At 39.2% G+C, this 26,457-nt stretch overlaps 1 protein-coding gene across 2 annotated transcripts in view; it reads left to right on the top strand.

Annotated features, from left to right (window-relative positions):
* The window catches only part of ntrk2a (neurotrophic tyrosine kinase, receptor, type 2a), an 82,909-nt gene that overhangs the window by 5,860 nt on the left and 50,592 nt on the right, over positions 1–26,457 (top strand). For both annotated transcript variants that reach the window (XM_069699469.1, XM_069699470.1), the window contains exons 5-13: positions 918–1,066; positions 8,206–8,339; positions 9,668–9,800; positions 10,033–10,104; positions 10,235–10,459; positions 11,681–11,707; positions 12,195–12,206; positions 13,004–13,041; positions 13,375–13,474. In XM_069699469.1, coding sequence (XP_069555570.1) covers positions 918–1,066; positions 8,206–8,339; positions 9,668–9,800; positions 10,033–10,104; positions 10,235–10,459; positions 11,681–11,707; positions 12,195–12,206; positions 13,004–13,041; positions 13,375–13,474 — 890 coding nt within the window. The remainder of the gene's footprint in view (positions 1–917; positions 1,067–8,205; positions 8,340–9,667; positions 9,801–10,032; positions 10,105–10,234; positions 10,460–11,680; positions 11,708–12,194; positions 12,207–13,003; positions 13,042–13,374; positions 13,475–26,457) is intronic.

Below are 26,457 nucleotides of genomic sequence, written 5' to 3'. Positions count from 1 at the left end.
AGATTATTTTTAATCCCTGGTGGAACTGAAAGAACTGCATGTTTCAGGAACAGTTTGGCATTGGGGCAAATAGGATTATAATTGGGTTATTTTTTTATTTTTGTTTTGTGGAGGTTTAAATGAACAGTTTGATAACACAGTCATATCTGTGCATTATATTGGAAGCTTAAGACAAGATTGTTGACTTAGCTGAGCATAAAGACTAGAAACAGTGGGCAACAGCTAGCCTGGCTCTCCCCGAAGGTAACAAAATTAGTTTACCATTGCCACCTTGTTTAATCTGTGTTGAAGTGTGAAAATGACAAGATGCTGTTTTACATAACATTTTTATTGTGACTCTCTGGAGTCCAGGCAGTTACTTCTCAAAGCCAAGCTAAGAAATAGTCATATAAATAGCAAAATGTCATATTTACCTTGTTTTTTTTTTCTCAAGATTAAATAAACAAGGCATAATGTGTTAATTGGTGAGCTTTACAAGTGTTGGGAGGTAGTTTTTTTTTGTTATTTGGCAGAACCAGGCAAGCTGTTTCCCCATGTCTCCAGTTTTTATGCTAAGTAAAGGCTTCTGGCTGTAGCTATATTTTTAGCATACAGACACAATGGTGGAATAAACCTTCTAATCCGAATCTCAACATCAAAGCAATACTTCCCAAAATGTTGAACTATTCCTTTAAGGCATTTTCAAACTGTGCTGTGGCAGAAATCATATAGTTACAATTCAGCTATTGCTTACTTTCTTTAAAATTTCTGTTCCTCTCTCGCTCCGCTACCCACTGTTCCTCCCAGTTCTTGACTGTGTGTGTGTGTGTGTGTGTGTGTGTGTGTGTGTGTGTGTGTGTGTGTGTGTGTGTGTGTGTGTGTGTGTGTGTGTGTGTGTGTGTGTGTGTGTGTGTGTGTGTGTGTGTGTGTGTGTCTAGGATCCTGACAGGGAACCCTCTGCACTGCTCCTGTGAGAACATGTGGATCAAGCTGTGGTTAGGAGAGGAAGCAGACACTCAGGAGCTGCACTGCATTGAGGATGGAGGAGAACGCAAGCTGCTGTCCAGTCTGACATTACCTAACTGTGGTAAGGGCACGCACACACACACACACACACACACACACACACACACACACACACACACACACACACACACACACACACACACACACACACACACACACACACACACACACACACACACACACACACACACACACACACACACACACACACACACACACACTGAAGCTGGAAAAAACATTCAGAAACTGCAGAAGAGTGCAAAGCGTTGAAGCACCTGGAGAAAAAAAGCCATAGTTTGCTGGACAAAGATTCTTCCAAATCTTTATGATTTTGTGTTCTTGTGAATTTTGCATGTGTGTGACACATCTATATTTATGCACGCAGTTGTGTGTTTGTGTGAAAGTGTGTGTGTGTGTTTAAGTGCAGTATAAACCTTGTTTCTGTAAGACAAGTGTTTCTGTCAGTTCTTGGCGGGTGTGGGGGTTGAATTACTGGAGAAAGTAAAGTTTGTTATTCACACCTAAGAGAATAACTGGACAAAGAATACAATTCATGCATTGACTACAGCCACTGCAGTAATCAGTAACGTATATCTGCTGGTATGCGAGTTTCCACCGGCTGCAGGGAGGATGCTTCACACACATTGTATTTCACTTACACTGACCTGTGCTTAGCCTGCATATCGTAATTTCCCCAGACACTGTACAGGGCAGAAAGCTGCAATGTCTTACACATGAACAAGCAAACAAATGACTAAATGACAGCATGCATGCATGCACACTGAGAGCCCTGCTTTAATAGGACTTCAAAAAGTAGTTTGGTTTCTGCTGCGTGCCATCAACACTAAACAGGCTGATGTATCTTTGTCCTGTTGGAAGGTTTCTCATTTAATGCATAGATTAGCTGCCACAAGGAGAGAGAAATGTGTGAGCGTTTTGTCATCTTATAGACGGGTTACAGTCACCTGAGACATTTGCTCAGAAGCACAGAAAGGTCTCCGTACAGGACAATATAGAAGCAGAAAGATGTTATACTGTGAGGGAACATTTGTGTAATTCAACACACAGATGACATCAGTGAGTCTCAAAGATGCTGAGTGGAGAAAATTCACTGCACGCATCACAGTAAAATGAAGTATTATAAAGACCATCTGCAATATGTCCTATAGCACCAGTGACCTGCTGTCACGCAGCAGATTTCATTTCCTTTTTCTCTGAATCATCACGTTTTTGTTCGTCTCGGAAAGAATATTTTCTGGATTTATGGAAATGGAAAGTACTTAAATACAACAGCAGTAATTACATTTTATGAGCAATAAAAGACATTTTCCACAGATTTAATTATATAAAAAAAATGAGAGAACATGTATTTGTTTAAGTTGCAAAGAAATAATATTTTGTATTCCTGTAAAGATTAAATCAGAAAATACTTTGAAAACTGAAAATGCTATGCCCAGTAACCTCAACAGTGCATACAAGGCAAGTGTAATGTCAAGCTAACCAGCGAGCTCGCTGTCGATCCAGGACAGACTTCCACAGACCACAAGCCCTTTAATGTGCTTGCTTATGGGAGTGTTTGTCAAGCTTCAATGTATAAATGTCAGCAGTTAATTGATGCTTTATTCTATGAATTTTTCATGACTCTCTCTATTTTGGACACTCTTCTGTTCATAAACAGGGTCAAATTACTGCTTGAACTGTCTCTGAAAGTCGGAGTCTGACCTGCTCTCAGTCTTTGGATTTGTTGGTTTTTGGCAGCATGTATCTGGCTTAAATTGACACTTGATGCTAATAATTTAGAGCTTGAGATTGATCCAAGTAAACAAATGAAAGTGGTTCAAGCCTTCAGGGTGTGTGTGTGTGTGTGTGGTGTGTGTGTGGTGTGTGTGTGTGTGTGTGTGTGTGTGTGTGTGTGTGTGTGTGTGTGTGTGTGTGTGTGTGTGTGTGTGGGGTGGGGTGGGGGGTGGGGGGGGGATGAGTCCAGTCAGAAACAATTGCTTTTATAAAGTGAAAACAAAAAGGCATCTAAATGTTTGATTAATGACAGCAGTCAAAACGTCTTTATAAGCATAAATTGGGATCTAATCTTGATTTTTACCCTTACTAAACAAAACATGATTCTAAAAGTATTTGAAATATCTGTTGTTGAAAGAGAAGATGATCTGGTCAAAAATAGCTCAGGGCAATCGGGACGCTGAGGACACAAACAATAAGTTAGCTTACAGGAAGCTAACAATGTCATTGATAACTCCTATTGATCTATCCCCTCTGCCTCCCCTCCATTAGCAGAGGTTATTTTTGGCATTAGAACAGTTACTGCAGGGCCCCAGGAGAGGTGGGCGGGGGACCCCCTGGCAGAGTGACATATGAGTAGGAGGACATTGAGGGGCGGGGGTGCCAAATAATGCCCCAGGGCAAACAGTGATACACCAAAAGACCTCTCAGTCTGGCCAAACAGGCTGGCCTCCCTCTCTCTGGTCGTCGTCCCTCCTCTTTATTTCTAATTTTCCATCTATCTGTCTGCTTCATGTACGTCCCTCTGTCTGTATGACTGAACATTTCTGACTGACATTATGAGGAAGGCACAAAAGAGAGGAAATGCCCAACGATGCCCTCGGGCTGACACTGATCTCTGAGGTCAGCCTCATATGCCTCTCTCTCTGTTTCTCTGTCTACTGCTGGAGCTCCACCCCAAAAGGCTGGCATGTGTGCACTGTTGCCACTGCTGACCGATACAAAACTTTGCTAAGAAGTGCTGCTCTGAAGTTTCTGCAGTCCTGTGCCTGTGCAATGTGAAAACAAGTCAACTGTGTTACTCAGCAAAAATGCTCAAATAGCTGTAGGTGTTAAAATGGTCCCACTCGGTTGTTTGCTAATGGGGTGATTAAAACACCAAAAGGGACAAATACAACTTTTGAATAAAACTCTACACTCTTGTGCAATTCCCTTTTACAAGTCCATCTGTTGTGCTATTACTTTAGGTAAGTATGAAGAGCACCAACTTTTAGCTTTTTCTGCTGAATCCTTCAAAATGCATAAATGTGAAAAACTGAAACCAGCTGTCCCGGGCAAAGGTGCTACTTTCCATGTGCTGTGGAAAGAACAGCAGATGGATTACCAGACACAGGGGCACTCTGTCTTCATCTGTCTTCCTCTACGTTTTTTGTGTTTCTGTCAGTTCATCTGTTTATTTATCTTAATTATTGCCATCTCATCTTTTAATAGTTCTTATTTTTCTCTCTCTCCCTTTGTTGCTCCATCTCCAACTGATTATTCTTTGCGCTTTATCTGTGAGTTAATTGTTCACACTTCCCTTTGTGTATTGTCCTCTTAACAGTCATATATGGAAACTAAAGATGCAGCATGTAGACTCAAGCAGTAAATGGCAGCACAGACCAACCAAGGAGGCCAGATGGCTCCTATCGATGTTTGTTGGCAGGAGATGCTTCACATGTGGGAATTTTCTATAGTCAGGAGACCACTCATTTATAAGTTACACAACAAGGAATTAAAGAAGACAACAAAGCTGCAATAATAATATGAATCAACACAGAAGTTAAGAAGCACAATGCATGAAGAATGTCAACACAGTGCAGACTGACAGAAGCAGATTAGCATGGTATTTGTAACTTCTAACCATAATGTTTTATGAGGTTTTGTTGATGTTAAAAGTCATGGACATGACGTTTAGTGCTATCCTCCTTTGCTCTCCTGACTTCCTTTTAAAGCCACGCTGCTGTCATTTAGGTGTGAAGTTTTGCAAACGGAAGAATTCAGCTGAAATTGAAATGGAGTACAGCTTCCAAAACAGAAGGGCAGAGCTGGTCAAAGCAGTTCAGTAAGTCAGCTTTATGGGAAAAGAAGAAAGTAAGTGCCAAGATTTTGAAATGGGATGGAAACATTGTGTGTAAAGATAGAATACTATTTTTACATTGATGAAACAGATGACTGTCTAAATATTCTGTCTATTATAACGTTTCACACTTCACAATTTAAGCACGGTGCCAGGGGACGAAGTTGTGTGTACTTTATGCGGAGAGGTGAATTGTAGCAGTCTCGCCTTGTGCCAAATACTGTGAGAAAGTCCGAATTTTAAAGGTTGCTTTGAACATGTAAAAAAAAATGTCATCATTGAATATAATTTGTTTGACACAAAAATATAAACATTCTTACTTGGGGTAGGTTTGAGCTGGTCAGACTCCAAATATACCTAATTAAATACAGAAAATCATCTTCAGGCCAAAGAGAAAGAAGATAAATGCTGTCAGGTTGAAATAGACAAGAATATAACTTTCCAAAGTAACTGTAAAGGAGTAAAGTAAAGTAATTAATTTTTTTATTTAAAAAAAAAAAAGATTCCCGTCGGGGATTAATAAAGTAACTACCTAACCTAACCTAACTGAAATGTCCTTATAATTGAAAAAAAAAAAAAAAAGACCGACATATTGAGTTAATCAAAACCTTCAAAAGATCTGATGTCAGATTCAGAGAATTCCAGGTGTCAATCTGATCGACTGTAATCTCTGGCGAGAAATCAGTAATCATTAACAGATGTCAATCCTTTTCATCCTCCTTCCTTTGTCTCGGCATTCTTTTGTGAATCCCTCTTGCAATGCATTGACAGCTTCGCTGTGCTTAAACAACAGGACAATCAAAGAGGGAAGCTGTGCTTAAACAACAGGACAATCAAAGAGGGAAACTCACGGTCGGATTTTGTGTTGTGTGACTCTCTGGCACATTTCCTCCCTCTCCCTTATGTATATTTTGTCACAAATCTCTCTCTCACCTGCCTGCTCCTGCCTCTCCTCAGAAAGCACCACATCTGCGTGTTGGATAGGAATAAGGGTTATATAATAAATGTTAACACTTCTCTAAACATCGGTATGTTAGTGCTTATTGTGGCCTTTAAAAGTGCTGACAACAATGCCACCTCCAACAATGACGCTGAAGTATTCTGTGGTGCATTGGGTGGAGGTTTCAATCTAGAGCAATGGATGTTTTCCTTTTACACTATGAGCTGTGAGCAGTTATTCAATGTCACATCACCTGGGCATATTCCTGATGCTGTGCTCAAACTTCAAAGCCCATTCATCGTGCATGCACCCAGTGAATGAAGGCAATCTGGATTTAAAGAGTCAAGGCGTGCTGTGTAGTTAATGTAGTTGTGAACCATTACTTCACTGAGACACTTTATGCTAAATTTCCCTTTAATTTGGCACCGATATATTACCAAAGTGACCAATTATTGACAAAGTAACAGAAAAACAACTTGACCTTTTACAGAGTATGAGAAACAATTACATCAAAGTCGATTAGTCATAGATCTAGTTGAATCTGTAGACATGTGAGCTCTATAGCTTCTATGATTTTATCCATAGCACTTTTATTTATCATTTTGTTGGCTCAAACTTATTCTTCAGTTTCAGTCGTAGTCACAAATCCCCAAACATATCAATTTAAAGTTCTCAGACTTTTCCCTGAGATGTTTTTAAGTGGTATAGCTGAAATCTAAACAGCTACTGAGCTCGCCTGTCAGCAGAACCACCTTCAACGACCTCTGAGCAAACTCCATTTACTAATGAAGACAGTGTGATACAACTAGACACTGGAAACCAGACCATGAGTTGGGATTGTTAAGTCAAAGGACTAATTTCAACAGTCTCTGGCTCCCTCATATTTACCAGGAATGTTGTACATTAACACATTTTTAATTGTTGGCTCAGCCTCTACAAGTATTTTTCATATGTTAACATCTGGCTGCAGGTGGACTGCAACACTGCCGGCCAAACTCTGAAGCACATAATACTGAAATCATTCCAGGTGATGACTCGTGTTGTTGCAGGCACAGGCTCATCTACCTTGCTAATTACAAAAAAACTCCTCTGCAATCCCTCTTGTTGATTCCGAACACATCCATGCAGCTAAAGGATGAGAAAAAGCTGTGCTCGTAAATAATAAAATGTGGGAATGATTTCCTGTGGACCGACATATCATGAGTACTGAACTTACGTTAAAACCAAGGTGTTTTCCAGAGCTTTTATTCTTATTTCCTGGCTTCATTGTGGTGGGGAAGTGTGAGTCTGTGTAATGTGACCTGTAGCTGGCTGTAGTGGCAGGAGAAAGCTGATTTACTGAGAGCCTGTTAAGATATGTGGTTCTGATATGGCATCTGGCCTGCCACCACTGAAATGACTGTTTTTTTTTTTTTTTTTTACTGCATCTCATGGTGATTGAGTAGGTTGCTGTAGTGATAAGTGGGTTGCCCTGGTGATAAGCATTCTGCCGATGGACAGAAGAGGTTGGGAGAGGAAGGGAGAAGAAGAGAGGAGAGGGTTTGATAAGAAATCTGTCCAGTAGCTGTCAACTCTTCTCTTCTCTTCTCTTCTCTTCTCTTCTCTTCTCTTCTCTTCTCTTCTCTTCTCTTCTCTTCTCTTCTCTTCTCTTCTCTTCTCTTCTCTTCTCTTCTCTTCTCTTCTCTTCTCTTCTCTTCTCTTCTCTTCTCTTCTCTTCTCTTCTCTTCTCTTCTCTTCTCTTCTCTTCTCTTCTCTTCTCTTCTCTTCTGTCTTCATAGAAGTTATTGGACAGGAGACAAGGGTGGCAAGACTCTGATTGAGTCTGATTGGTCATGCACAGGTCACCTCCTGGTCCACACACACACACACACACACACACACACACACACACACACACACACACACACACACACACACACACACACACACACACACACACACACACACACACACACACACACACACACACACAGATTCACCAGTGTCTTTGCTTTGACAGAGGCGTCAGACTATGTCCAATCAATTTAGTGCTCGGGCTGCTGAAGACATGCACTATTAATCAGTGTAACCATCACTGTGTTGTTTGAACTCTGTCTCTTTGTCTGACTGTTTGATTGGGGTGAGTGTGCTTAAATGAAAGCGCGAGAGAGAAGGAGATTGAATTCGAAGTCTTTTCTTTGTTGGTCTTTCTTCTCACTCTGTGGTAGTGGGTGTGTGTTTGCCTGCTCTTCCACTCTTATTGTCGCGCTTGTTACGTGCCTTGTGTTTCAACTGAAAAGACAAGAGTTGGCCTTGAATCCTAAATTTGCCTCCTTCCTTTCCTCGCTCCCCCCTCCTCTCTTCTCTCTCCATATCCTCCGTTCGCCTCATCCTCCTCTTCTCCTTCCCGCTCCCTGGTTGTATGTAGAGGTTCCCGTGGTAACGTTGAGCCCATCCACAGTGACGGTAATGGAGGGGGAGAATGTGAAGCTGTCCTGTACATCCTCTAGTGTGCCCTCACCTGAGCTAATCTGGAAAATGGCAGTGGTCCCCAACTATGAGGTTAGGTCACACTCGCACGCACGCACACGCACGCACACACACACACTAACACATGCTTTATCACATTTTAGAGCTGGAATGAATCAACTAGTTAATCAGTTTTGACAATTTGTTCTCATCTTTTCTAGCATTTTTCAAGAAAATATGTGCATGACATTTGCTGGTTTCAAGCCTTAGTTGCCACTTTAAGACTAATGTAATCAAGTGCAACAATCCTGCAATAAATCTCATCTTCTTAAAGCTTCATCTTTGTTGGCTCTGTTTTAGAAGTGTTTAATCAACTTCATGATCCTGTTCGAGGCTGCAGTTTGTGGTGTTGTTGAGTTGTATTACATAAAACTGACAGGTGTTTCTAATATTTATTCTACCCTCATTTATATCAGTGAGTTTCAGTGTATTTAAACATCTCAGTTGTAGCTGAACAGAATGATATCTGTAGCTGTCCGCAGGGACATTAAGTTCAATCAACACTTCTCTGAATGTGTTTCAAGGTAAACTGAACATTACAAACCTCAGGAAGGGAGGATTTATTGGTGTTCATATCTGTACCGAACAAACTGGCAACTTAGAGCGATAATAAACTGGTCTCTCTGTTCGCCTGATAATCAGACAATGTGAGGACATCTACTTAGGATCCAGAAAATCTTCACGGGCATTTTCTCTAATTTGGGTATTTACAGCAAACAGCGACAAAACCTAAATTGATGGATGAATTAATCACAATAATAATTCCCGGATACCATCAGGTACTGATACTTGATTACGTAGATGTATTATGCGAATAAATTTAAAAAGGTATCCTAAACATTGTATTTTGTAGTCAGAATAGTAAGATCATCCCAAAGTAAATTACCCTAAAAGACAAACTTTTGAAGTAGGCTTGTTACTGTCATTTGTTTAGTGCTGGGTTCAATTTAATGTCCAACAACTGTAAACCATTTACAGTGGTTTACTGTTAACAGATTGACAAACTGATTTAGTTTGATTTATGATGCCTGCTGTGTAAATTGTCATGAATATGATGATTTCACTGGTATTATAAGCTAAATCTAGTGTTTCCCATTCTTTACCACATATCATGAACATGTTCAACTAAACAAACTAGTGCATTATAAAGATCTGCGTAGATTTAAAGGTCAAACTTTTTCCAAACATGATAGAATATCTGTCCTGGCTGTTTCAAACAACATCACCATTACACACATTTTGGAATATACAGAAATCCTCTGATAAAATTGTTGTGTCATCATCATGTAAGCAATAATTTATTGCATGTGTTGGGGATAAAACTGAATCCTGCTGATGTATGGATTGGTTTTCTCACTCAGATTGAGACATCTGGCAAGATGTCACTGCTGCAACTTTACAACCTGTCGTCGCTGAATCACAACAGCAAGATCAGCTGCACAGCTGCGAACATTGTTGGGGAGCAGGAGTCCTCTCTGCTGCTGAACATACTTTGTACGTTTACCCTCTGCAAACACCTGTAATTCTGTATAAATTAATCTGTTAAGGTGTGCGTCCATGTAGTGCAGTATTTAAAACAGAGAATTAAAAGCTTGAGAAGGTTACAGTTCTCCTTATCTTTTAATCAGTGTTTGTGCATGCTTCGCCGGTTTTACATTTGGCCTTATCTTCTGTTTGTATTTCACACTGTTGCTCTTAAACTGTCTGTTCTCTCAACTACACACAGTTCGTCCAAAGATCATGAAGCTGAGTGACGCAATCCCAGACCATCACTGGTGCATTCCCTTCAGTGTGTCAGGTATGAGACATCCACTTAATCTCCTGTAGTGATACTTTGATGCTCATTAAAACACAGTAATGACTGCTTATAAAATAATATTAAACCAGTCAACGTCACTGAGTCTATTGTATTGTCATTACCTTCGTAGGAAACCCGGAGCCGCAGTTACAATGGTTTCTGCAAGGTGAGGCAGTGACGGAGGGGCTTTACATCATGACCATGATCCATGACGTCACAGAGAGAGAGTACCATGGCTGCCTGCAGCTGGACAGCCCCACACACCTCAACAACGGGCTTTACACACTGGTGGCTAGAAACAAATACGGGACAGACCGAAAGGAGGTGGAGGCTCACTTCATGCACAAGCCCGACGGTGAGGAGTAACACCACACAATGTTTCATTTTCTGTTTTCACACCATTATGATTAAGTTACTATAGACAGAAAAAAATGGAACATTATTTTAAAGACAAAGAGCTGAAACTCAGATCTTAAATTAAATCCATCACTTGCACAACTGAAAAGTAACAAATGAGTATTGTTATAAACATTTCAAACATAAATCCCCTTTCCCATTTATAAATTTTTACAATTTGCTTCTTTTTTTTTGCCATTTCTAGACCTTAATAATTAACTTATTCATTGAGAAAATAATCAGTGGAACACTCAATAACAAACACATCATTTAGTCAAGTTTTTTTTGTATGTTGATTTAACTTTCCAATGTTTTTTGGCCTTTAGTGCATTGTTGTTGTTTTTTAATTATTATTATTATTATTATTTTTTTATCTTAGTGCTAAAAAGCCCTTGAAAACAATGAGGAAATGGAAGAAATTGATTTTGCAGTGACTGTGAGGGTCTTTGTTTCCGTCTGTCTCTGTGTTGGCCCTGTGATGGACTGGCGACCTGTCCAGGGTGTACGCTGCCTTTGCCCAAAAGTGAGCTGGGATAAGCTCCAGCCCCCCCCCCCCCATACCCTGTTCAGGATAAAGCGGGTATAGATAATGGATGGACTGTTAGGGATCTTTATAACTGTGTGTGTCTGACGGAGACAGAGAGCGTTGTGTGTCATACAGTAAGGTGGCTACATGCAGAATAAAGCCGGGCTCAGACAACATAATGTTTTTGTCTTTCACGATGGTGACTATGTCAGAGAAGGCAATCAAAGTGCCATTAACTTTTTGTTGAGGTGTGGCGTGGCGTTTGAGATACCACATTGCTGTTCTTCAATTATGTTACACTGCAAGGCCTGTTTTTTTGCTTTCAACATTCATATTCAGGCCCAACACTGGAAATTTGTTTAAGATGGCAAAATTGGGCTGAATTTTTGGAGTCTGAGCCTGGCTTAACAGTATCAATATAAGTAACAAATCCGCTTTGGAAAACAGCACTTACATTTTTTTTAGGTATTGAAAAGCATCACTATTTACTAATCAACACTAATTGGCATGTAGTTTATATCTGGAGCAACCAAACCTGTGGTTTGGACAAAGATGAGAATTATTAAATTTAGTATGCAGGTACTTTCTATGAAGTATTTGATCAAAGGGAATATTTTATTAAATGTAACTTTTTGTTGTTGCCCCAATGTGCAGGAACAGAAAAGGAGCCCTTTTATTATGGTGAGGGAAATTTTCTTTTATTCAAATGTAGAATTTTGAATGGAACACATTCAGTTCAATTCATAGTCTATGCACAGTGTCAGTGTTTTTAGATCAATGGTTTTATGTTGAACATCATCTTCATCAGTTAACACAAATTACAGTTTAGAAATCTTTCTCTTTCTCTTTTTTCTCTGAAGTTGCTGAGGGTGCGTTACCTACACATCCTTGCAGCTAGGGATTAGGGTTGATGTGATGTCTTTTGTTCCACACTGTGGCCCTAATGTTGTTATGATTTCTTTCTGATGTTATGCATGTTAAATATATGTTGTTTGTTGGTTTGTGTATTGTGTTTGTGTAGTCATTATGTTTTTGAAAAAAAGAGTAAGAACAGGCATGATTGACAATATAATTTATGAAGTGCATGTTTAAAAACTAGAAATATGTATTTTTTTCATGTTTGGGACCTAATTTGTCTGTCTCTTTCTCCAACACCTCCCTCCTGCAGATCTAACCACAGGTACTGTCACGTCTTTTATCCGCTCACTCCTCACAAACCACACAGCTGAATTAACTGACAGCCCCTCTTTAAATGTGGCTACACTGTCAGGTTTTCCATTTACACCTTTTATGTTGTTTACAGTGATGATGACAGATATGCCATCAAATTAAAAAAAGGGGTCTTTAATTTCAGAGAGACTTCAAAATACAAAACACTTAATGTCATGCCAGTGACCATCAATCTGGTCCGCTATGAGATTTTATTATTTGTAGGCGACTCATTATAAAACAGAAACGCTGTAAAAAAAGGGTCATCAAATTAGCACTTAATGGCTACTTACATAATGTATGTATGTTCTCACAGGTTGATGACCCAGTGACATGGAAAAAAGGATACAATGTGTCCTCATATTGTAATTTGGGGCTTGTTAGTCCAAGTATAAGTTAAAAAAAAACAAAAAAAACGAGTGCATTCATACCTGGACAAGCAGGAGGTTAGACATTGGCTCAACTTCATCCTTAATCATTGATGACTTACAAGAGAAAGGACTTACAGGATGAGGAGCAGTCAATCCGTCAATCATCAGTGGAATTGCAGTCAATCAGCAAAGGGCAGGATACTAACCACCCTGAACTAAATTCACACCCTGAACAAACGGCTAAATGACTATAAATCATATAATGTATTCTTGTACAAGAATTTAAACAACTGTATGTTTGAATCACAAAGAGTAAAACACTGTTCTTCACTTGGCCACAAATCACTTCTTGAGTGGCTCTTCTGTTTATTCCTCTCTCTCTTTCCTGCATCAACAGAGGGCCCCTCTGTGGAACCACCTGAGGACCGAGTCGCTGTAAGTCACTTCTCACTGTTTTCCTACAGCTCTGTTTCTTTGCTGATTGCTTCTGTTAGTTGTTTGCTGTTTGTAGCTGTTTTCCCTTTATTTATTTATTTGTGTTACCTGTCTAGAACCACCTGAACTGGGTATATTTTTTATAATGTTAGATGTAATTGAATAAACCCAACACGTTGAAGATGGAGCAGTGCTTTAGAGAACCGGCCTTTCTCGAACAGTGATATGCCTATGCCTTTTGTTGTGCTGTGTTTGGCATTGTGCCTTGTGTGGCTGTCAGTGTGTCTGCTTGCATCTCCAGTAGATTTATAACTCTGCTTTCTCACTGTACAGGTGTACGTGGTGGTGGGCATCGCTGCTGTAGCCTTCACTGGTTTCCTTATCATGTTGGTTATTCTCAAGTTCGGAGGAAACTCTAAGTTTGGCATCAAAGGTAAGACTCCTGACTTTTCCCTCCAACTATGGCAGCCATCATTTATGGGAGGATATGCAGTCGAGGATTAATGTATTCAAATGTATTAATAGATCCTGTATTGTAGAAAATGATACAAACTGCTGTTTGTGGATGTCTAGATCAAAACATTTGGGCAGTTTAAGTTTGATATGAATGGCTTCATGGATACATGAAAAACACCATCCAAAGACTCAATATAAAACACACAAAAACCAGAGATGAATTGGATATCACCTGATATTATTTCCAAAATACAGGAACTTACTGGAGACAATAAAATGTAAGTTATTCATGTTTTTTGATGCTGTTAAACAAACAAAAGGTGTATACTTTATTAGTTATATACAACATGACACAGAGCAAACTGCATCAGCATTCATAATAACAATCCAGCTTTACTCTTTAATCTTGTGGGATACTTCCTTATACTACTCGGGACAATTTCAGGAGTCCAGGGTGGGATAGCTGGATGTAAAAAAAATTAAATGGACTCAAGACTCTGAAAGTCTTTGACCATCATGCATCCATGAATCCATCCTGTTCAGGCAGAAGCTGCTGCTATTTGATGGAGTTTCATTAGGTTTCAGTCTTGCTGGTGAATAACATGCATGTGGACTAAAATGGACTCTCATAGTCTTTCTCATGTAGTAGTTGCTGTGGTAGCCATTGTTGAAGCCCCTGACCCCTCCACAAACACACACATCTTTATCTTTTTTGCCACGTTTTTTTGAAGAGTTTCCTTTACAACAATGTGCGACTTCTGCAATGGCTACAAGTTGTAACTAATCTGCCGTCCCCTGTAGTATTTATTATACTGACTGGCTGTAACAGATTTGTCTCTGTTTGTCTGATTTTGATGCTTGGCTGATATTTTAAATTTTTTTTGTGAACTAACAATAACCACTGAACTGCACCTCCATCAGTCTTTCCATTGCTGCATACCATACATGTAACGATGGTTATGCTATAACTATAGACAGCAGCTAGAGAACCTCATGCAGACAGATGCTCATTTTTGATTTTGACTGGCTCATTTTTGTCATAAAGAAGACATTTGTGTTGATTTTGTTGTGAAAATCCAAAAGCTACATAAGCTCGGTGTAGAAACTGTTTTCTGTGTCTTCTATTTAGTTGACTTTAGTTCAGTTTGGTTGAAAAAAAACAACACAATACATTCATAACAAGCAACCCAGGAATTCAACATCCTGAGGAAGTAATTTTGTGCTGCTTAAAGATTTGGTTGTTTCCGGAATAAATTGCTTTTTGCCACTGCTTGAGCCATTAGCGTTTGATGCAGTGAAGGTCCACATTTGACATTCAAAATAACAAACCAAAAAGTGAATGCAGACTTAATACATGTGTATCACTGTGTGTGTGTTCATTTATGTGTGCGACACTGTAAGCTGCAGTGTTTTGGCAGTGATTGATTTATGGCCTTCCAGAGAGGAGGGATGCAGTAGTATATACATTGTGTGTTCATATTTATGGTCTTGTGTTTCTCCAGCAGAGGTGAATGAGGTTGCTCTGAGTGAAATGAGCTCTTTAATGCCTCTTGGCATCATATATACAGTATATACTGTGTGTGTGTGTGTGTGTGTGTGTGTGTGTGTGTGTGTGTGTGTGTGTGTGTGTGTGTGTGTGTGTGTGTGTGTGTGTGTGTGTGTGTGTGTGTGTGTTTCTTTTCTTGTACTTCTAAGCTTTTTTGCATGTGTACGCTCTTCCATTCATGTGTAGGATGTTGAGGTCACATTATGGTTTTCCCTTCTGATCTCTCCCCTTGAGTCTTCATCGTTCTCTCTTTCCACTCTCGACCTTCCTCTCCCCACGCGATCCCATCCTCATGCTCCATATACATCCAGATGTATGTGCCCTGGAGCATGTTGACATTGGGGTGACTGTGTGGAGAGAGACTCAGAGACGGCAGTGTCCGTATGAACAGTGTAGGCAGAGCACACTGACGTTAACACAGATGTTACTAAGGCACAGCAAAAATTGTGCCCACATACTCGCTGTTTGTTTGAAATTTGTGCATATTTCTTACCAAACTTATGACCAAAGTTCATCTGAACAACAGAAATATAACCGCAGATGGCAGCACACTACCAGCACCAATATAAAGCAAACAGCACTTGTGCACACAGACGGACATACTCTCCCCCATGAAGACAGTCAGTGCTGACGATGATGGTGAACTTGTGATCAGAAAATGAGCATGTCAGGTCCCATTGAACAGGTTAGGGTGATGAAAAAGCACAGCACGCCTCACTGACCCGGGTTGAATTGCTGACCGTCTCTTTCTGATAGTTGAGCAAAAAGCTGAAGTTGGTTTACATTATTAATATTGACCGCATTATTCCTCTCCTCTCTCATCAATAACACATGGACAACATTTGGTACAGGTTTCTTCTCACGATCTCCTCACTGCTTCTATACACACACAGGATGATTTTATGTACTGTATAAACAGTAGTTGTGTGTGTTCTTGTGTTGGCAGATGGGAGTACCTAAGTAGGCTTCAATGTAAAATTAAGCATTTGGATAGTGATGGTGTTGAGAGAGTGAATGTAGATTTAGCATAGCTGACGTATTGGGCGTTCTTTCCTTTTTTATCCTTTGCTACCATGTTAAGCCTTTTTTTTGCCCAATTTTGGTGATAATTAAGGTGATAATTGAATATTATCACCTTATGCAGTAATGGCAAGCATGTCAGAAAACGCGTACTTGTTTAAAAATCCAGCAGACACAGTGAGTTGTGTGAATCCACAACAAACCACCTTTTTGCTCTGCTTTGGTCTCTTCCAGCCTGTTTCTTTAGCTGCTAAATGCACCGCTGCCTGGACCAGCTTTGCGTGTAAAATGGTGTGCCATATAACTAAAACATTGAATGAAAACATGGCAAAAGTCTGAGGGCAAACTCTACACTTTCATTATATCGACTGTGTGAGTATTGATTATAGGAGAAATAGCTTCAAATCTAATGTTACAGTTGCGTAAGCATTGAATTGATGTCTTTGTCGTCTTCCTTTTACCATGGAGCTGACTGAAATTTCATCAGTGGTGGTCATAGCATTGAAAAAACATTGAAAAATGTAGCTATAGTGTGTCTGTATATAAACTACTGTATGTCCCAGTTATTCCAGATAATCCTTGTTGTGAACATTTTGAGAACAATGAGCTGTGTTGTCCAGATTGACTGCGACATTGTGTATTGATAAACGTTGTGCTTTCAGGCACACAATGAAGCCAGAATGATCAGAAAAAACACAATTTATTAGCCACTTTTAGTTTGCAGGATCATTGTAGTATTTGAATTTAAGATAGAGACACTGAAGGGTGAAATTTCTAACCCTTTTAGTCTCTGTAGTACTTGTCAGTATCAGTTAAGGCCCAGCGTCTTTCCAAATAAGGCTAAACCTACCAAATCAATACAGCCAGAGAGAGAAAGCAAATCAGGTTTGGTGAGTCTAATTGTGTGGTCTGCGACATTGTCTGGGCCGAGAATACCACACTAAAGGCTGCATTTCCCTGAACAAAATTTGGACTTGTGTTCTGGATAAGTCCCCATGGCCACAAATTGGGTAATATTTTGTTTAAACTGATGTATTTACACACAATTAATATGGGTACTGAAGGTTTGTTTATATCAGTGGTGAATGAAGTGCGAGGGCTTGGGAAAGATATAAAGTTATATTTATTCAGTCTTTATTGACATAAAGATCCTTTTTAAAAGACAGATGATCTAAGCACAAATCACATGTGTACATGATCACAGTGCCGGCAGTCATACCCAAATGTATACAAAATGTGTGCAATGCTGCTAAAATGAAAACCTAAAGATATAGCCCTGATAACAGAGAAAGAATGAGAGTAGGCTTATGCGATTCACAAAATTACACACAACAATGGTCCCAAACTAAATGCAGACTCCTTAAAGAGAAAACAGATCAGACAGTGCATTGCAGAGCGGGAAAGACGTAGCAGCATTTGCACATGTATACTTGTCCTTGAAGCACCTATAGAGAGGGAACCGTCAACATAAACCTAAGTTCTGATGCAGGAACAAGACAGAAATGTCAAGACCGAGAAAAAAACAAAACAAAAATAAGTGATTGGAAATGAAACAGTAAATGTGAAGTGGTCGAAAGTGAGAGACAGTGGAGAAGAGGAGAGAGCAAATGTTAAAATTGACATTTGACGAGAAGTCAGAGAAAAAAACAGAGAAAGCAGGCAAAGAAGTGAGAAAGAGAGAGAGATTGAAAGGAAGACGAGACGAGAAAAGACAATGAGACACCACAGAGAGCGAAAAAAGCTTAGAGAAAGAAAAACGGAAGGTGAAAGTCCCCTCTTGTCCACTTATCAATGATTCATCATTAGTGCAGGTTTCAGTTTTCTCCCTGTTTGGTGGTGTTGCACGCCTCCATCTTTCTCTCCCTCTGTCTCTCTCACATGCACACGCAGCTCCTCACTGTCGATCAATCGATATGACACCCTCAAGGTCAGCAGAGCTTCATTCTAGGCCCAAGGCATTACTGAGCATGCTCAACATACCCACCACCACCGCCACCTCCTCCTCACCTTCCTCTTCCTCCACTCCCTACAGAAAGCAGCTTTCGCCTCCAGCTCTAGAGGTTTTTGATGAACACTGCTCACCCAAAAACAAAAACTTTCACCAAGGAAGCAACAATTGAATGAATTGAGTCACAAAGTAAAGAGGCAGAAAAATAGCAATCTATGAATCTATATTCCGATTATGGCAGAGTATCAATCTCAATACTTTTAGACCAAAATGTGTCGGTATCACGGCAGTATCAAAATTTGTAAATCGAAAGCCGGTTTAGATTCTTTGTGTTGTTAGGTATTGGTGGATCAGGTATATCATGTAAAATCATGTAGTGGTAGTGCTGCTGGAGCGCACCAGTACGACACAATTTTTTCTCCAAATGAGGAAATAAAATGTTCATAGTTCTTTTGATCTGGCTGAAATTAATTAATATTTTTTTAATTGCTTAAAGATCCAATCATTTCTAAAACGTCTGTCATGCAAGAGAGCAAATAAAGAAAAATGAAATGGTCAAAGTTTGTTTGTTGACATTTAAGTTGTATTGATGGATTTACGATGTCACCACCAAGCTTCATTTTGATCCGCTTCCGTTTGCCCTGTTAAAGTTACTGCATTATGTGTTAATACAAACACACCACTTCCTGTCTCTGTTTCAAATTAAAAGCCCTTCCAGCATTTCAGGAGACAGAAACCTTCTTAACGAGGCTATTTATTGTGAAGCATTTGCAAGACTGTGTTATGACTGATATTGGACAAACACACTTTAGATGAGTAATTGAGAACAACAGGTGAAAATAGCATAATAATATTTCTGACTTATTTAAATTGCAGGAGCTGTTTTTAAAAAACAAAAGAAACTGAAAGAGATTAATGGTTCACATGCTCATGAGTGTGCCCTCAGGTAGCTACTTCAAAATATAGCAGACTATCATTTTATTCAAGTTCTTGAAGGGCGGCAGCTTTGTGTTGAGACGAAACAAAAACACTGAAACAAGTTTTCCATAGCCGTTTTGGTAGCGCAACCACAGCAGTGGTTTGGGCTATATCCTAATTGCATGTTATGCTGACAATAATTTAGCCAACACGTTAATGCTGAGCAGGCGTATAACATCAGTTTATATTGTAAACATATTAATATTAGCATATTTCCAATATAGATGAGGTACATTTAAAAAAACATAATAATTGCAAACCGTAGGTCAGTGGCAAATGTTACATAGCAAATGTTACAACATTGTTTTTGTAACATTGAACAATAGCAGACAACACTGCGCACTGTGTCTTTCCATGCATTCATAGGTAAGAAGGACACATTTAAAGGTCAGCTGGTTCGGATGCTTGAATGATGCCTGTCAGGGTAAAGTTGTCTTTCTTTACATGGTCATTTCCCCGGCAACTGTAGCAACTTGTTTGCAGGTCAGTGGGTTATTTGAGGTAAACTGCCTAAAGCTCTTACTACTCTGAGTCATTGAAGAGTTGCATTGAAACTATAGATTTGTTGCCATGCAATGTCATGCACAATTATTATCCACCTGACAATCTATGTGCAAAACTAACCGTGAAAGCAAAACATATGTAGATTGTCTAAAATGGTTCATATCATTCAACCAATGATATGACAATAAAGAGAACCTTAAAAATATGCTTTTTATAGTACGTTTTAACTACACCACCTCTATCCTTAAAAATAAACTATGATTTATTTTAATGTGGGTTTGTATTTTATTTTCATTTTGACTGTTGTTTCTGTGTTTTAGGGATGTTTGTGTGTTTGAAGATCTCAGACTCAGTGCAACGTTATCATAATGGGTTGAACCGATGTCTGTTGTATTAAACTGTCGTATTAAGTTAGTGTATATTTTGCCTTTGCGGCAGTAGTCACTATTTTCAAACTTTTATAAATAAAAAAAATGACTCATTTATATACAAGGAGAACTAGACACAGTAAACCCCTTGCTGGGGCCTCCTGCTCAATACACACTGGAACAGTCTCTGGCCCCATGTGACCCACGGGGATAGAGTTTTAATGGATGAATGGGAAAGAAGGCCGCAGCCTGTTAATGTTTATTATTTAATTTTGTATCCTGTATCAAGTTTTTCAAGGAACAGTTTTGTTTGTTTGCAGATTTTAATGTTGAGAGCTGGAGGGAGAAAAGTCTGAATGCCTGTGGCGGATCCTGAGGGCAGCGATTGTTAGAAGTGCTCTGAAAATGGTGCTCTTTTCCAAACTAAAATGTTGCAGACAGACCTTGGCTGTGCACTTTCCCTACTGGAGTTTTTCTTTTTGTTCTTGCTGCTCTTTATGAGTGATTTTTTTTTTCTTTTTTAAAGTTCACAGATTTTTGGTGTGACCTCCTTTTGAAAAGAGCATGTAAGGAATGGGACTCTGGTTGTTTCTTTTAAGTCTCCCAAGAGTGAAAAGATGATAAATGTATCTAATTGGCACCACAGAAATGTTTCAGAGCCCAGAAAAGTATTTTGAAATTTGACAAAATGTTAAATATAATAATTCAATAATCATAACTGTGCAACGCAAAATTTCACAACAGACAGATAGCAAGTGCTCTGATTGTTCAGAACCATCTTGTACCTGAGTGGACCTGTACAACAATCATTGTGCTGATGCTCTTTACTTCAGGCTGTCAGACTGGAAAGACATGGTAGCTGTTTTGGATATCTCCCATTTCTGAAAAAAAAAAAAAAAAAATTCTATGAATAACCTGATCAAAGGAAATGGAACGTAGTAAGAATAGTCAATAACAAGGTTTAATCATTGTGCAAACCGTTTCCCACTATTTCATTTTCTGCTCTTTAGAGGATGTGAAAGCACCCATGTGTGAAATCAGACAGAAAGAACAATCAGAAGCCTTGCAGGTCTATTTTGAAAAGAGGAAGTGATGGTGGTCCGAGTCAAAGAACATGAAGATACCATCAGTCGATGCCTCGCTTCATATTTCTCTGTTAGGGAGTCCATTGTACAGCTGTACATCATTTCCTGTCTTGTACTGGTCAGCCTGACCTTTTCCAACAGTCAGAGCAGTGAAAGATTGGATAGCTCAAATTGTGCAGTGTGGGAACAGGACATTGTGTATAGGCTACATACAATTTGACCAGGACACATGAAATTATTAAGGAGCAGCTGAGTCTTCAGAATTTGTTGCCATTTTGAAATATCGGGGGCTTTTTAAATTTGATTACTCTCCACTTTGAAAAGGAGGCACTTTGAAACGCTCAGTGACCTCATTTTCATTTTTCTATTGACGACCATACATCAGAGGAACATAAATAGACTATAAATGATCATACAAGGAAAACAGCGGGTCTTGAAGCTCACACGGCACATATTTATCTACTTATTCAAAACATTAAAGATACTAAAGTCTGGAATATGAGGCTTTCTGGCGGCAGCTGCAATTTATTTATGTAAATCATTTCTCCTTGAATGTGACTTTCAAATGGTCCCTGAGGATAGATCAAACTAGGAAGAATAGCTCGACTGTCATTTATTCACTACACAAACATCACAGTAATTTGCTCTAAAATGAAGGAAAAACACAAACACAGTTGTTGCTGCTTTTCTCTTGGACAAGAAAACCGGTGCCACCGTTTTCTCTAAACTGAACCACCAACAAAATTATTTCATCTGTGAGACTTGGGAAAAAAATTAACAACACAAAGGTAATTGGAATTCAGTTGTCTCAGAAACACAGAGAGGTATGCTGTTGTTCAAGTGGAGGCCAGCCGTTCTATCTTAACAAACATCTCATCTAGCAAAAGCTAGAAAGAGCTTACCATATATACGAGGCAGACAGTCTCGTACTACCTTCTACTACTTATTTCATAGCAAACTTGAGCTTTGATTGTTTTGCAGAAACCAAATATACTTCGTAAACCAATGTGTGCAATTTGACCAAATTAAAATGTATTCCGGTCACACTTATACTGTACATGAAAGTTTGTGAGTTGTAATTCTGGGCAGGGTCATTTATTTGCAAGTCTTAAATGTACACTATATCCTGAATTTTAATAATACATATTATATTATTGGATAACATCTTCGGTTTAATGCATGTATCACTTAATGTTGCAGCTTTTAAATGCTGTGGTAATTTTAACTGCTTTATAAACTGGGAAGCCTAATTCAGCATAGACTGTGAAAGTTCTCAATTCTGATTGGTTTGAAGGTGTGGATTAACTTTTTGTAACCAGACATTTATGACGTAGCTTTTTGCCGTTCGACATTAATGTGCCAGTAACTGTAAAAAAAACTTTAAGTACAGACAGCAACAGCTGAGCCTCAGCTACACATGTTGGAACTACATTTTTTTGTGTTGCTGAAAACTATAAACAGCTTTTCAGTGAGCATCACACATTAAATGTAGATCATAATTGTGAGAATCAAGTTCAACTCAACAGCGGGAAGATGAAAGAGGACTTAAATAGTGGCGCTAGATAACTTTAGCCCCAGTGAGTCTTGTAGACCAAGTGCTTACTCAGATTATTAATACTTTGTGTTTATAATATGATAACTAATTACCAAAGCTGTGAGATAGATGTAGCGCTGTAAAATGTTCAATATTTACTTTTAAATGTAGTCAAATAAAGTAACATGAAATAGAAATATTCAAGTACATTTGCTATGTTTCTTTCCACCACTATTAAAGTTCAGTATGCTTATATGCCGAATGTTGCCTCATTTCCAGGCTGCTGACAGATTGATTAGATTTATTGTTGGGAAAATAAAGAGTTCAAAAGGCTAAACATACTCATGTTGAAGTCAAAGCTGAGTTTTCTTTTATGTTTTTGTCAACTTGAGTTTCAAGTCATCAGATTTGAGTCATCAGACTTGAAACCAAGCCATGTGAGTTCACACCGCTGGTATTTGCTTATGCAGAAATATTTACTGTGTAAACATTTACATCATGTCAGTGTGATATTTTTGCTCAGACAGCGTGACAGTGTGTTGCTGTTCAAGGTCCTGCTGGTCGAATAGAAATGTCACTGCTGCCAGAGAGTGTGTACGTGATGCATCATTGTGGCTTTTTCTTGGCAATACAGTGAATATCTGTACGATAGGGTCTATGTTAGTGAGCCTTTAGCCATCTATCAATGCATAGTCCTGCTGCACTAAGGCAGAAACTCGAGTAGCCAAGAGACACACACACACAAGTCCCCAGTTTTCCTGAATATGTATGAGATTTGGCAAAGACTCATGCCAATATCATTGTGTCTGGCGGCTTTTGTGTTGTATATTTGTGCGGCTGTGTAGCATTTTCTGCACAGCAGGGATGGAGGCAAAAAAATGGGGGGAGAGAAAGAGCGATCAACAGTACCGAGCAATTGGGAACAGCACTATAGCACAAAGATTTATTGATGGCTCAATTGATCGTTTGCCTGTCCAGACTGAGGCAGGATGCCGCTGTCTTCTTGGCCCTGCTTTCCCATTACTACCTAGTGCTAAGGTCAGCAGCTCTGCTCAGCAGTGTGTGTGTGTGTGTGTGTGTCTGTGCGTTTGTGTGTGTGTGTGTGTGTGTGTGTGTGAGAGGGAGATGGGGGCACATGTGTGTGAGCAACAGGACAGAAGAAGTAGAAGGATTTACAAATATAACAAACATAAGCACATGTTCAAATCTGCATAATATAATCACAACCATACCAGAAGCAGTAAACAAAACTGTCATGTACAGAAGAACCAACACTGAGAACATAACTATTAAACAGACAGATGTTTTACACAAAATACAGTCAACATTCCATAAAAGCACATGTTTATGTTGAGTCATCATAGATAATTTCTGCCAGTGTTTTATCGCACAAGCAGACTTTTGCCATGATGCCCATTTGAATTTTTTTTAATTTAATGATAGTTGGACAAATATTCTCCAAGTGCTGTCAAATTAGCCAAGTTATGATATTAGTAATGACTTCCAGACGTATCACAGCAGTGTAGCTCAATAACTACACGAGTGGGTTTGCTTATTTTCCAATCTGTTTATTAATTAAACTTATCATTTGTGCTCCTTATTTTATTTTATTTTTCTTCAACATGTGATTTAAGGTTTTGGGCTAAAAGTTTTTGTCAATTTAGTTCATCTTTATTTAATTTTTCTTAAATGTATAACTAAACTATAAATCAATCTAGAAGTCTAAATACAATTACAATTATCATTAAAGATTAAATATGATGTAGTGAAAATGGAATAGATTTTTATACAGTACCTATCCATAGACAGTGCATTTACCTGTAGTAGGTTATAATAAAGCTCATATGCATTTGTATATTTAATGATGATATCAGAAGCCACCACTACTGTATACTGGATTTTATTGAATATGTCTTCAACCTGTTTTAAAAACATTCATTTTATCTTGAAATTTGAGAAATTATGATGTTGATCTTGCTGCCTGCATGTTGCCCATTTGTATATTTGTTTATTTGAAATGTTTGTGTGTTGCTTTTTTATATGGGACAGCTTGTTAATTTTATGAGAATTTTGCCAGTTTTGGGGATGTGTGAGTAAAAAAGAGCTTGTGCTAGATTGTATTTAGTGTATTTGGACAGGAGGTGGATGATATTGGACACATGACTGTGTGAGCAAGGGGGTAAAGATTGGTGTGCGAAGGATGGCGAAAAAGAGCAAAAAAAAATAAATACATGTGACAGACAGTGAGAGCCTTAGTTTGCATGTGTTTGGGTTTGTCTCTGAGCAACAGGGGTGTACTAATGAACAGCCTAATCACCTCAGACTATAGCACGGACTGTACGTTAGTAGGCACTTGGATTTATCAGTGTTTCCGAAAGTTTGGTTAGTGGTCCAATGCCAAGACCTTTCGGTTTTGCTGAGCTGTCCATTTTTTTCTCAGCTGACATAGGACAACTGACAAAAAATACTCACAACCAAGCAAGAAACAGTTGGAAGCTGACACGCACAGAAAAACAAATGTATGTCCTGAGAAAATGCTGATTAGACATAATGGGAATACACTTAAAATAATGGAAGAAAAAGATACTTAGTTTGAGGACAGCGCCGTGGAGGAATTTTGGCCCACTCATCTTTGCAGAGTTGTTGTAATTCAGCCACATTGGAGGGTTTTCCAGCACCAACCGCCTTTTTAAGGTCGTGCCACAGCATCTCAATAGGATTCAGGTCAGGACTTTGACTAGGCCACTCCAAAGTCTTCATTTTGTTTTTCTTCAGCCATTCAGAGGTGGACTTGCTGGTGTGTTTTGGATCATTGTCCTGCTGCAGAACCCAAGTTGGCTTCAGCTTGAGGTCACGAACAGATGGCCGGACATTCTCCTTCAGGATTTTCTGGTAGACAGTAGAATTCATGGTTCCATTTATCACAGCAAGTCTTCCAGGTCCTGAAGCAGCAAAACAGCCTCAGACCATCACACTACCACCACCATATTTTACTGTTGGTACGATGTTCTTTTTCTGAAATCCGGTGTTACTTTTACGCCAGATGTAACGGGACACACACCTTCCAAAAAGTTCAACTTTTGTCTCGTCAGTCCACAGAGTATTTTCCCAAAAGTCTTGGGGATCATCGAGATGTTTACTGGCAAAAATGAGACGAGCCTTAATGTTCTTTTTGCTCAGCGGTGGTTTTCGTCTTGGAACTCTGCCATGCAGGCCATTTTTGCCCAGTCTCTTTCTTATGGTGGAGTCATGAACACTGACCTTAACTGAGGCAAGTGAGGCCTGCAGTTCTTTGGATGTTGTTGTGGGGTCTTTTGTGACCTCTCGGATGAGTCGTCGTTGCTGTCTTTGGGTAATTTTGGTCGGCCGGCCACTCCTGGGAAGGTTCACCACTGTTCCATGTTTTCTCCATTTGTGGATAATGGCTCTCACTGTGGTTCGCTGGAGTCCCAAAGCTTTAGAAATGGCTTTAGAACCTTTTCCAGACTGATAGATCTCAATCACTTTCTTTCTCATTTGTTCCTGAATTTCTTTGGATCTCGGCATGATGTCTATCTTTTGAGGATCTTTTGGTCTACTTCACTACTTTAAGTGATTTCTTGATTGAGAACAGGTGTGGCAGTAATCAGGCCTGGATGTGGCTAGAGAAATTGAACTCAGGTGTGTTAACACAGTTAAGTTGAGTTTTAACAGGAGGAAAAAAAACACTTTTTCACACAGGGCCATGTGGGTTTGGATTTTTTTTCTCCCTTAATAATAAAACTGAATTTTGTGTTTACTTGTGTTATCTCTGACTAATATTTAAATTTGTTTGATGATCTGAAACATTTAAGTGTGACAGACATGCAAAAAAAATTGGAAATCAGGAAGGGGGCAAACACTTTTTTCACACAACTGTATGTACTGTTCTCTCTGTGTTTTACTTCCAAAGTGTTAACATAGATAAACAGCCAGCCAAACTCCTTTTCAAGAGCCAG

Source organism: Brachyistius frenatus, unplaced genomic scaffold, assembly GCF_029030835.1.
Source record: "Brachyistius frenatus isolate BFR_SWC_R1_liver_20210118 unplaced genomic scaffold, ASM2903083v1 Contig_30, whole genome shotgun sequence".
In the NCBI taxonomy this organism is placed as follows: Eukaryota; Metazoa; Chordata; class Actinopteri; family Embiotocidae; genus Brachyistius; species Brachyistius frenatus.
The sequence above is the reverse complement of the archived record's forward strand: the minus strand, read 5'-3'. Positions and strand labels throughout refer to the sequence as shown.